Genomic DNA, 12,724 nt, shown 5'->3' with positions numbered 1-12,724 from the left:
GTCCATTGTTTGTGTTTCTTGGCCCAAGCAAGTCTCTTCTTCTTATTCGTGTCCTTTAGTAGGGGTGTCTTTGCAGAAATTCGACCATGAAGGCCTGATTCACACAGTCTCCTCTGAACCGTTGTTGTTGATGTCTGTTGAACTCTGTGAAGCATTTATTTGGGCTGCAATTTCTGAGGCTGGTAACTCTAATAAACTTAACCTCTGCAGCAGAGGTAACTCTGGGTCTTCCTTTCCTGTGGCGGTCCTCATGAGAGCCAGTTTCATCGTAGCGCTTAATGGTTTTTGCGACTGCATTTGAAGACACTTTCAAAGATCTTGACATTTTCGTATTGACTGACCATGTCTTAAAGTAATGATGGACTGTTGTTTCTCTTTGTTTATTTGAGTTGTTCTTGCCCTAATATGGACTTGGTCTTTTACCAAATAGAGCTATCTTCTGTATACCTCCCCTACCTTGTCACAACACAACTGATTGGCTCAAACTCATTAAGAAGGAGAGAAATTCCACAAATTAACTTTTAACAAGGCACACCTGTTAATTGAAATGCATTCCAGGTGACTACCTCATGAAGCTGGTTGAGAGAATGCCAAGAGTGTGCAAAGCTGCCATCAAGGCAAAGGGTGGCTACTTTGAACAATCTCAAATATGAAATGTATTTTGATTTAACCTTTTTTTCCCCTGCATGATTCTGTAGGTATTATTTCATAGTTTTGATGTCTTCACTATTATTCAACAATGTAGTAGATGGTAAAATAATACAAATAAAAATATTTTAATGAGTAGGTGTGTCCAAACTTTTGACTTGTACTGTATAAATCGACCTGCGGGACGTATTGATCCTGTTCTGTGTCCGGATCCAGACTGCGGTCTGTCTGAGTATGGCAGATTTTATAGACTGTGTGTGTTTTTGTGTGTTACTGTGTGTGTCTGTTCATCCATGGTGTACCCTAAAGTCATAGCCCGTCATCTTATGTTGTAGGTGGTGAAACAAGGCCTCTCTGCCAGCTCTCTACTTGACAGAGGCCTTTCGTTGATGGGAGACACAAACAAGTATTTAGAATTTATTTTGCTTAACTTGGATCTCTATGGTCTGCTCGACATGTGTTTCACACACACATCTGTAACTGCATCTCTCGCTATGTGACTATAGCCAACCCTACACGCCTCTGGATAAGAAGGCTATGGAGAACACAGACGACACCACCACTGACGACTGGACCATGGAGCAGCCCCTCTCCCAGACCAGAACTACCGCCATCGTGGAGGTGAAGGGGGCCATCAATGTGGTGCTCACCCCTCTGGTGGCTGAAGCTCTGGACAGGTAACAGCTACTGGGTTAATACTCAATTCTGGTATGCCATAGCCACCGAAGGCTTTTGTGGAAATACCATTATATGTAATGTTATAGAACAGCTCCTCATAGAAAATACTGACCATATTAGCTTTCCATCTGCAATCAGTGTCTCCCCACTGCAACTGTGCCCAACCACTCTCCTTGGCATATTGCAGGAATAGTATATTACTCAAGTCAGTGACAATGTATGGGATGTTCTTTCAGGTACATTGAGTCCATGGTCCACTACGTCAGTGTCCGTCACCCTGCAGCCATTCTGGATGACCTGCATGGGAAGGTCCTCAATGAAGCCTATCAGATCAGCAAGTCCACAGTAACTGAATCCGTAGGTGAACCTCACCAATCGGCAAATCTGTCCAGAAGTAGCTCTATAAAGAGAATAGAGTGCGATTTTAGATTAACCCTAAGTTTGTCCTGTTTTGACATTTTTTTCCCCCACTATAGAGCTCAGCCAAGCAGGAGAACAAGCTATCAAAGACGGAGGGTACCACAGGCTCCCTCAACACGCCCCATGGCCAAACGGACCTGACGGTCAAACCAGACAACGTGAAGATCAAGGGCCTGCAAGCTAATGTGTCAATTCCCAAGGTAGGAATTGTGCCATGGAATTGTGTCATTGTGCCAAGAAAATTGTATTGGGCTTAAACAGATTTCGCACTAATTTGAAGTGAACTTATCAGGAGTCCTGAGTTGCATTTCAAAAGTCCAACACATCTTTGTCTCTGACTGTACAGGTGAACCTGTGTCTGCTCCAGGCCTCGGTAGAAGAGTGTTCTCCCTCCAACTCCAGTAAGAGCCACATCACACACGTCTCCCTGGTTGCTCTGTGCTTCGACAGGATCGCCACACAGTTTCGCATGAACAGGTAACCTCACTTCCACCAGCCTGCACGGGTCTCCTTACAACAAACACACACACACAGTTACACCGCACCTGCGGGTGGCAGGTAGTCGTCATGGGTCCGTAACTGAAAGGTTGCTAGTTCGAATCCCTTAGCTGAAAAATCTCTGTGCCCTTAAGCAAGGTACTTGAACCTAATTATAAACTAGGTGGTTCGATCCCTGAATGCAGATTGGCTGACAGCCATGGTATATCAGACCGTATACCACAGGTATGATGAATAATTTATTTTTACTGCTCTAATTACGTTGGTAACCAATTTATAATAGCAATAAGGCACCTCGGGGGTTTGTGATATATGGCCAATATACCACGGCTAAGGCCTGTGTCCAGACACTCCGCATTGCGTCCTGCCTAAGAACAGCCCATAGCCGTGGTATATTGGCCATATACCACACCCCCTCGGCTTTATTGCTTAATTGCTCCAGGGTTGCTGTTGATAATGGCAGACCCTGGCCGTCACCCCACTCCGATGGTGTCTTAGGGGGAGTTGGGATATTTTTTTTTAAACTATGAAATAGGACAAATAAAAGCACCCACCAAATTATTATTATTACACGTGCGTACCCTACTGTCTGTCTTCATAGGGGAATAGTGGAGGAGACACCCAACACAGCAGAGAATGGCCGTCCCTCCGTCAACTTGGAAAAGTACGCATCGGCCACCAAGATGCAGCCGCAGTCCTCAGGCTCATTGCGCTCCAACGCTGGCATCGAGAAGGGCAAGGAGATCGCTGCCAAGCTTAACATCCACCGCATCCACAGCCAACTACGAGGCCTGGATTCCACAGGTAAGAATTTGCTTTTTTAAATGTTATGCTCTACAGCTTCTTCTTTTTTTCTTTCTACATGTGCTAGGCTGGAACACCATCCTTCACACCCAGCAGGCTGTCCATGACTGGAGTTGGAGACCCCTGCCCTAATAAAATATTACGTGTTAGACAGTTGTGAACAGAACTTTCATATTTTCTCCTTTTTCCTGTCCTGTGGTTTAGACATAGGAACATGTGCAATCACGGCCATCCCCTTTGAGAAGTCCAAAGTGCTGTTCAGCCTGGAGGAAATGGATGAGTTTTCCCTGGTGGATGAGACAGAGAACCAGGTGGCTGCAGACCTGGCCCGGACCGGCGCATCCTTGGAGAAGTGGGGCTGGATCATGTTTGAGTGCGGCATTGAGAACCTCACTGTCAAAGGTAATGTGTCATTGCCAAATATATGTACACTTGCCTACATACAATACCCCATAATGTCAGTGGAATTATGTTTTTAGAAATGTTTACAAATGTATAAATAATTAAAAGCTAAAAGTATTCAACCCCTTTGTTATGTCAAGCCTAAATAAGTTCAGGAGTAAAATGGTGCTTAACCCTTTGAGCATGTTGAAGTTCTTAGTTACACTTTGGATGGTGTATCAATACAGACAGTCACTACAAAGATACAGGCGTCCGTCCTAACTCAGTTGCCAGAGAGGAAGGAAACCGCTTCCGGGATTACACCATGAGGACAGTGGTGGCTTTAAAACAGTTAGAGTTGAAAGGCTGTGATGGCTCAACAACATTGTAGTTACTCCACAATACTAACCTAATTAACAGAGTGAAAAGAAGGAAGCCTGTACAGAATAAAAGTATTCCAAAACATGCATCCTGTTTGCAACAAGGCACTAAAGTAGTACTGCAAAACATGTGGCAAAGCAATTCACTTTTTGTCCTCAATACAAACTCTTATGTTTGGGGCAAATACAACACATTACTGAGATCCACTCTTCATTATTTTCAAGCATAGTGCTGACTGCATCATGCTAACAAGAAGACAGTGAATGTTCCTGAGTGGCCGAGTTACAGTTCTGACCTAAATCTACTTGAAAATCAATGGCAAGACCTGAATGGTTGTCTGGAACTGATCCACAACCAATTTGACAGAGCTTGAAGACTTTTGAAAATAATAATGAGAAGATGTTGCACAATCCAGCTGTAATCGCTGGCAAAGGTGCTTCTACAAAGTATTGACTCAGGGGTGTGAATACTTATGTAAATGGGTTATTTCAGTATTTAATTTTCAATACATTTGCAAACATTTCTACAAACATGTTTTCACATTGTCATTTTGGGGTATTGTGTGTAGATGGGTGAGAAATGTTTTTTTTATTCAGGCTGTAACACAACAAAATGTGAATTAAGTCAAAGGGTATGAATACTTTCTGAAGGCACTGTATATAGACATTGGCATTTAGATTCACTTTGAATAAACTGAATTTAATTTTAATGTATTAAATTAATGTTATTAACCCCGTCACTGAACACTGTTGCCTGATTTGTGTGCCTGTCTTTGTGCAGGTGGGCGTCAGTCGGGTGCAGTGCTGTACAGTGCGTTTGGCATCATGGGACAGTCTGGTACGGGCGTGAAGACTGGCATGTCCAAATCTAATGGCTCATCGTGTTCTCAGACTGGCAGCGGCTACAGCACCGATGTATCTGATGACAATCTGCCTAACGACGTGACAAGACCAAACTCTGATGCCAACAGAAACTCAGACTCTGACGATCAGGTAACTCATCACTGTCCGTCACTTTGAACTGTTGTACAAGTACTTGATACAACCTCGTTGCAGTAACAGAAAGCGTTCACAAAAAAAATAGACTTGCTTCTCTTTCTTGCTCCCGTTCTCTCATTGGCTTATGCTGTGTGGATTGCTCTTGCAGGATGAAGGGGTGGAGTCTGACGACCTGAAGAAGGACCTCCTCCTCATGCCCCCGCCCCCTGACTCCAGCAGCATGAAGCTTACCATCAAGGAGATTTGGTTCAGCTTCGCTGCCCCCACCAACGTACGCTCCCCCTCACAGGCCATCTCCAGGCAGCTGAATCTCCTAAGCACAGCGACGCCAGCGATTGGCGCCTGGTTGGTCCCCATCGACCAGCTCAAGTCTTCTCTGCGTAAGCTTGACATGGAGGGCACTTTGAGAGTGTGTGCTGTCATGGGCTGCATCATGACTGAAGCCTTGGAGGTCAGTACTGCACAGATTGAGGGTTCCAATGCCCTTTCCACGTATTGTATATACTGTATGGTGATTGTGTATATTCCTCTGGCTATATTTTGTCTGTATATTTTGTCTATTGCTGTCAGCACCATTTCACCAGGTCAAATGGAGGGTACATGTAAATGTCCTTGGCAAATAACGGTGATTCTTATTCTATATGAGACACATTTCCTTTTCTTTCCCTTGTTCTGTACAGAAAAAGAGTATCCACATCCCCTTTCGGAGCAAGTACAACAGGGTGACCAAGCGAGCACGCTACCTTCACGAGAACCCCTCCTGTCTGCTGTGTAACATCCTGCATCGCTACCTACAGCAGGCTAACTACTCTGTGATAGAGGAGGCCACCATGGTGAGACGTGTGTGTTTAGAGGCTTGAGAACTTAATCATGTATGATGTATGATCATGTATCATGTACTGAATCATGTATGCTAGTGCTGGGCTGGAAATAGTTCTTATGGATCTACCTTAAGTTACCTCCTAATTAACCATTAAACCCATCTGATCTTGTCCTCACTAGAATGACGGGCTGCCTGCCCTGGTGACCCTGAAGAAGGGGCTGGTGGCTCTGGCCCGGCAGTGGATGAAGTTTATTGTGGTGACCCAGGGCTTCAAGGCCATCGGCCTGATGAGGCCCAACCAGCTGCCCAAACCCAAGGAGACCCCCCAGCAGCAGACCTTCCAGGACCAGAGCCAGGGCCTGGACAACGGAGCTGCGCTGCAGAGTGACACTAGTGCTGACGGGGCTGAGTTTGAGTTTGACGCAGGTAAGAACGTATGTTTTTTACGGACGATGACATTTCTGGTAAATGAATACATGACAGATATACTTTTTTTGAACCAATTGTACTGAAAAGTCCCCCCACGTGTTAATGAATTTGATAATGATCATAATGATGGCAATAATGCATGCAGTATGTTGGTCCAATGGGTTGTAACTGCTGTCCAGCCACAGTGAGTGAACACACCATGCTGTTGGAGGGAGCATGCAGCCGCCCCCTGCCCACAGGAGACAAATCTGGACCAGTTAGTGGGGTGGAGATCATGAGGAAGCTCTCCAAGTCCCACACACACAGTGAATCTGCCCTCAAAATAAAGGTAAAGGTATGTCTGTCTGCATTTTCTACTTTAACATTGTACCATTATAATTATATAATGTGTGGACAGGGGCGACAGGGCGGTACCACTTGCCATTAGTATACCATAGGAATGTATTTGTTTTCACAATAATGATATTGGTGTGTGTTCTTCAGGGCTCCCACCCATACCAGTCCCTCAGCTACACCAGCGGGGACACAGCGGCTGACTCTCCTGCCCATGTGAGTCGCGTGGGCATGACTGCCAAGGACAGTCCCCGTAAGGAGAGTCTGCTGAGCTACCTGACAGGCAGCTTCCCCAGCCTGCACAACCTGCTGGAGGGCACGCCCCAGAGGAATGAAACCACCACCAAGAGCACAGGTACGCTCACATTATCCTGGTTCTGACTTGGTTTGGGTTCCAATTCCATACCCTCATTCCCGAAAGTGTGAACATTCTCCTAAAGCATGGGTTATAGGGAATTTCCACCGTATTTCTATAGTACTTTGATTCCTTTTCAAGCTATCATGATAGAGAATTGGTATATAATTGGACTGCAACATGACATTATGTTTGCTCCCCCCTTTAGGTAACAGTGTGGGCCCAGATGTGGTGACGGAACACCCCCTGCTGTCTGAGCCCTCCTCCGTCAGCTTCTACAACTGGATGTCCAACGCTGTGGGCAACCGGGGCGGAGGGACCGCTGTACCCCAGGAGTCCCCGGTCAACTGCTCCCAGCACAATATCCTGCAGACAGGTAGGGGGAATGTTGTGAGAATCTTCTGTGAATGTTGGGGGAAATGTTGGTGACGTAACCAACCCTGAATGCTCACAGTAAAATAATTTCTTAAATAAGGTCACCCTAAGTGTCTTTCTGTTGCTCCTCAGGCATCACCTGTAACCTCCACACCATCCCATCAGCGTCAGACTTCAACACGGTGCTGTCCAGCGACCAGAACACTCTTGATGGAACACAGTCTCAGCACTCTCAGCACAGCACCAGCCAAGATGACATAATGATGGCCGACATTGAGGAGGGCAACCAGTGTCCCGCCGCTGTTCAGCTAGCAGACGCCCAGGTAACCGAGTGAGTGAGTGAGTGAGTGAGTGAGTGAGTGAGTGAGTGAGTGAGTGAGTGAGTGAGTGAGTGAGTGAGTGAGTGAGTGAGTGAGTTATAATTCTGATGATTCTCTCTCCCCTCCCTCACAACACACAGGTTGTGTTCAAGCCTCTGCTGAGTCACACAGGGATCCAGGCCCAGGACACCACTCCTCTCAGCTACAAGATGTACTTTGGGGAGCACCTCTCCTTCTCTGGCACCTTGGAGTGTCTCAGAGCAGACATTGTGGACTCTGACACATCCAAAGAGCGGAAAAATAAACGGTTGAAAAGGTAAATAAACCAAGTATCTAAAATATATCATGTTTAGCGAGTCCCAATAGTCTTAAAGGTGCAATCTCTAAGACTGGGTTCCCCAGCTGGTGGCCCTCGGGATGAATTTGGCCCAGAGGTGGTTTTATTTTGCCCCCAAGTTTTCTGAGCAAAACAAAAAATATACAGTGCATTCGTTTTCAAACCCCTTGACTTTTTCCACATTTTGTTACGTTACAGCCTTATTCTAAAATCCATATCAATCTACACACAGTACCCCATATTGACAAATATTACAATTTTTATACAGAGGTACCTTATTTACATAAGTATTCAGACCCTTTGCAATGAGACTTGAAATTGAGCTCAAGTGCATCCTGTTTCCAATGATCATCATTGAAATGTTTCTACAACTTGATTGGAGTCCACCTGTGGTAAATTCAAATGATTGGACATGATTTAGAAATGTACACACCTGTCTAGATTAAGGTCTTAGAGTTGACATTCCATGTCAGAGCAAAAACTAATCCATGAGGTTGAAGGAATTGTCCGTAGATCTCAGAGACTGGATTGTGTCAAGCAACAGATCTGGGGAATGGTACCAAAAAAGTTCTGCAGCATTGAAGGTCCCCAAGAATACAGTGGCCTCCATCATTCTTAAATGGACATTTGGAACTACCAAGACTCTTCCTAGAGCTGGCCGCCCAGCAAAACTGAGCAACTGGGGGAGAAGCGCCCTGGTCAGTGAGGTGACCAAGAACCCGATGGTCACTCTGACAGAGCTTCAGAGTTCCTTCCAGAAGGACAACCACCTCTGCAGCACTCCACCAATCAGGCCTTTATGGTAGTGGCCAGACGGAAGCCACTCCTCAGTAAAATGCACATGACAGCCCGCTTTGAGTTTGCCAAAAGGCACCTAAAGGACTCTCAGACCATGAGAAACAAGATTCTCTGGTCTGATGAAACCAAGATTGAACTATTTGTCCTTAATGCCAAGCATCACATCTGGAGGAAACCTGGCACCAATCCCTACGGTGAAGCATGGTGGTGGCAGCATGCTGTGTGTAAGTTTTTCAGCGGCAAGGACCGGATGACTAGTCAGGATCGTGTGAAAGATGATCGGAGTAAAGTACAGACCTGCTACAGAGCGCTCAGGACCTTAGACTGGGTCAAAGGTTCACATTCCAACAGGATAGCAACCCTAAGCACACAGCCAAGAAAACGAAAGAGGGGCTTCGGGACAAGTCTCAATGTCCTTGAGTGGCCCGGACTTGAACACGATCAAACATCTCTGGAGTGACCTGAAAATAGCTGTGCAGCGATGCTCCCCATCCAACCTGACAGAGCTTGACAGGATATGCAGAGAAGAATGGGAGAAACTCCAAATACAGGTTTGCCAAGCTTATAGCATCATACCCAAGAAGACTCAAGGCTGTTATCGCTGCCAAGGTGCTTCAACAAAGTACTGAGTGAAGGGTCTGAATACTTATGTAAATGTGATATTTCCGGGGGGGTTTCTTTCTTTTTTTCGCATAGTAGAGAGACGTGATCGTATACAAATAATTAATAATAATTTATTGGTTTTACGTAGTGCTTTTCTGCCAACTGAGCTTCTCAAGGCACTTTACATACTGTAGTAGGGGGAAACTCACTTCATCCACCATCAATGTGTAGCACCCACCTTATTGATGCACGGCGACCATTTTTGTGCCAGACCGCTCATCACATCAGCTATCAGGTGGAGAGGTGAGGAGGGATCTATGCCAATTAGGGGGATGATTAGGTGGTCATGATGGAATGTGTCCAGGTTGGGAATTTAGCCATGACACCGGGGTGGACACCGGGGTGAACACCCCGACTCTTACAATAAGCCAGGACACCCGTTTTAACGTCTCATCCAAAAGACCGCACCCTACGCTGGGCAATGTCCCCATATGTAATCAATGATGTTTTGTAATGATTATGTTTTAGACAAATATTATATATTTTTGTGCTTATTGCGGTCAATTTGCAGTCTCAAATTTTTTTTTTTGTGTGTGTTCCGACTCAAGAAAAACTTACCCGTGGCTGAATCTAGTTAATGATCCCTGCTCTAAGATGTCCTACCATGTAAAGGTAATCTTCTCTCTCCCTCCCTCCAGACAGGGCATGCCAAACCTCCCTCTGCTGGAGTTCAAGCCTGCCCTGCTGATCGAGACGTTCAGCCTGAACGCTGTGGTGATGGAGAAGTCTACCAGCACTGGCCCGCCTAACTCCACGGCTGCAGCTGCTCCCCTCGCCTTTCACGACCTGAATCGTCGCCACTACAACACCTTTCACTGCGACTTCACCATCGCCTGCCAGGCCATCAGCCAGCGCGTGGACATGGCCCTGGTGCGCCTCATCCACCAGTTCAGCACCATGGTGGACGACATCAAGGCCACACAGACAGACATCAAGCTCAGCCGCTACACCGCCGGCTCTGCCTCCCCCACACCCACCTTTAAAGTGCGGCCCTACCGCCACTTCCGCTCCTCTGACTTTAGCCGCAGCTCGCGAGGAAGCGTCAACGGAGCCGGGCGGAGTGGGGCTGGCAGCGGCGGGAACACTGCTCAGAAGAGCAAGCGGGGGGGGGTGGAGGGGCGGGTCAACCGCCCAACGGCCCCCAGTCAGGACTGGACACGCTGGGCAGGAGGGAGCCCCGGGGACGCAACACGCTTGCTCGCTCGGAGCGCCGTACCTCCAAGGTACACCAACCAGTATGTATCTTTATTTCACAATAATCATATAGACTGTATATTTCTAAGTGACCTATCAAATGATGTGTGCTCTGTTTTAATCGGTATCTAATAAAGTCAATCAATCAATTGATCTCAAGGTGTCGCGGAAGGGCTCACGGGATGTGGCGGACCACATGACCATCCAGATGGACGACTCAGACTCCATCACAGTGTCAGAGCAGAGCGAGCCCTCTGCAGAGTGCTGGCAGAACATGTACAAGCTGCTCAACTTTTACTCCCTCATCTCCGACCCCACCGGTATCCTGGAGAAGAGCTCCCCTGAGAACTGCCTCTCGGGTAAGGCTCTCTCTCTCCTTCCACTTAGCCACTTCTAGCCCCTACCCCCTAGGCTCTTGTGTAGAAGTAGGAAAGCCTCACACTCATCGTTCGATCATTTGTGTGTGTGTGCGTTATGTGTGCTGTACAGATGGTGGCCGCAGCCCCTCGGAGCCCCTGTGCAGGGTGATGTTTGAGAACGAGCAGCAGGACCCCACCAACAAGCCTCCGGCTGGGCTCGGAGCGGGGGGGCGACGGCGTAGCTTGGTAAGCTGTGAGCCACAGCACGTCACCCTCATCGTGTTTGGCATCGGCATTGTGAACCGCACCCACCTGGAGGCAGACATTGGGGGCCTGACCATGGAGGCAGAGCTAAAGAAGATACACGGCAGCTTCACGCTTAAGGAGAAGATGAAGGGTGAGGCTCTTAGCTCTTGGGTTATGTCACTAGTTCAATACACCGCCTCTTTGTATTACATTATTCAGTGCCATATCTGGATTATAATTCCCAAATCTGTTTTTCAGACATACTGCACCAGAAGATGACAGAGACTTGTGCATCAGCCCACATAGGGGGAGTTAACATTGTGCTCCTGGAGGGTATAACCCCAGACATTCAGTAAGGACTGCTCCAATTTAAGTTGATAACTGTTTAATTTGTATTGTCACATTGAGGATTGAAGTTTGATACTGTGCATTAGGTTTGTTAATTAATTATAAGACCTAAAATACACTCTGTTTCTAGTTGGTTTACCTGTCATTTTGGTAACCAGTAAGATGAATTATGAACGTTTGAGTTTCCTACCTCACTGTGTCTGTAGCTATGTTTCGATTTAACTTGTCCAGTGATTTTGTGTCGACATTTAACATTTGTCTCGATATAGAAAATAGATGCGACAATTGGGTGCTTTTCCATTTAACTATCTTGGGTGTGTTCGTAAAGCCAATCTGGAGTGCCAGAGTGAGCTCAGTGCCCTCTGGGCTTTCGTAAATTCAGAGCGTTTTGCTCTGGGAGTGTTCAGAGCGCACACTGAACGCTCTGGCCGAGGAGTAGGGTTGATCCGAGCGTTCTAACCTCACAACGGCAGTCATGCACCCAAGCTAACTGGCTAACGTTGGCTAGCTTTCCCGCTACAAAAATTAGAGAACACCTCACTGACCATTTTACTCACCCTAACAGAGCTGGTTATCCAGAGCGTTGGTGACTGCAACTGATGCTGGTAACAATTTAATTACGCTGTTTTGTCAATGTTTACTGACCATATATGGCCATATTCAACGGGTGTTGAGCGTTCGTAAATTCGTCAGTTATTCTGCACTCTGGTACATTCAGACGAGACTGCTCTGAAATCGGAGTAGATAGCCAGAGCGAATTTACGAATGCACCCCTTGTGTCAATAAAAACAGCTGGATGTAATGACGTCAGACCAATCTGTTTCATGTCTCGAATAGCCCGCGAAAGAATGCAATAGAATAGATAGAATGCAATAATTGACTAATATATGACATTCTAATAATTCTCATGCCAACGCATCACCACTGTCTGTCCCATGGTGAAACTTGAAGTCCTGTAGATCTAAAATAATTGGATAGTGAAACTTGCCAGCCAACCAGAGAAGAAGCGAAGTTTCGTCAGGACAATCCCTATCCTGCAAAGAAACATATTTTTTTTTTTATAGTTGAACATTTTGATTTTGCCAGCAGAAAAAATGTAGAATTAAAGTGGCGCTTTATAGTTACGTGATCACGTGCCCAGCGTACCTTCAAAATTATTCGTCAAGAAGAAAAATCCACCCCAATCTAATGGATAAAAATATTGTCTGTTTTTAGAAATGTCTCATATCTGCCGTTTCCATTACACATGTCGCAGTGATTTTATTTTTTGCGACATTTGCGTTTGTCAAATAAATCTTGTTCAATGGAAACCTGCCTACTGATTGCATGTCAACCT

General features: G+C 46.2%; 1 protein-coding gene across 1 annotated transcript in view; it reads left to right on the top strand.

Annotated features, from left to right (window-relative positions):
• Positions 1–12,724, top strand: part of kiaa1109 (KIAA1109 ortholog) — a 92,149-nt gene that overhangs the window by 43,918 nt on the left and 35,507 nt on the right. The window contains 21 exon segments of the mRNA XM_070443383.1: positions 984–1,054; positions 1,155–1,325; positions 1,563–1,683; positions 1,803–1,946; positions 2,093–2,223; positions 2,846–3,048; positions 3,253–3,450; positions 4,591–4,802; positions 4,957–5,259; positions 5,489–5,641; positions 5,811–6,057; positions 6,240–6,388; positions 6,544–6,748; positions 6,957–7,124; positions 7,256–7,446; positions 7,584–7,759; positions 9,880–10,348; positions 10,351–10,464; positions 10,596–10,794; positions 10,925–11,191; positions 11,299–11,392. Of these exon segments, the coding sequence (XP_070299484.1) occupies positions 984–1,054; positions 1,155–1,325; positions 1,563–1,683; positions 1,803–1,946; positions 2,093–2,223; positions 2,846–3,048; positions 3,253–3,450; positions 4,591–4,802; positions 4,957–5,259; positions 5,489–5,641; positions 5,811–6,057; positions 6,240–6,388; positions 6,544–6,748; positions 6,957–7,124; positions 7,256–7,446; positions 7,584–7,759; positions 9,880–10,348; positions 10,351–10,464; positions 10,596–10,794; positions 10,925–11,191; positions 11,299–11,392 (3,986 nt within the window).

Source organism: Salvelinus sp. IW2-2015, linkage group LG4q.2 (genome assembly GCF_002910315.2).
Source record: "Salvelinus sp. IW2-2015 linkage group LG4q.2, ASM291031v2, whole genome shotgun sequence".
In the NCBI taxonomy this organism is placed as follows: domain Eukaryota; kingdom Metazoa; phylum Chordata; class Actinopteri; order Salmoniformes; family Salmonidae; genus Salvelinus; species Salvelinus sp. IW2-2015.
Note: the sequence above shows the minus strand (reverse complement) of the source record. Positions and strands in the feature narration are given on the sequence as shown.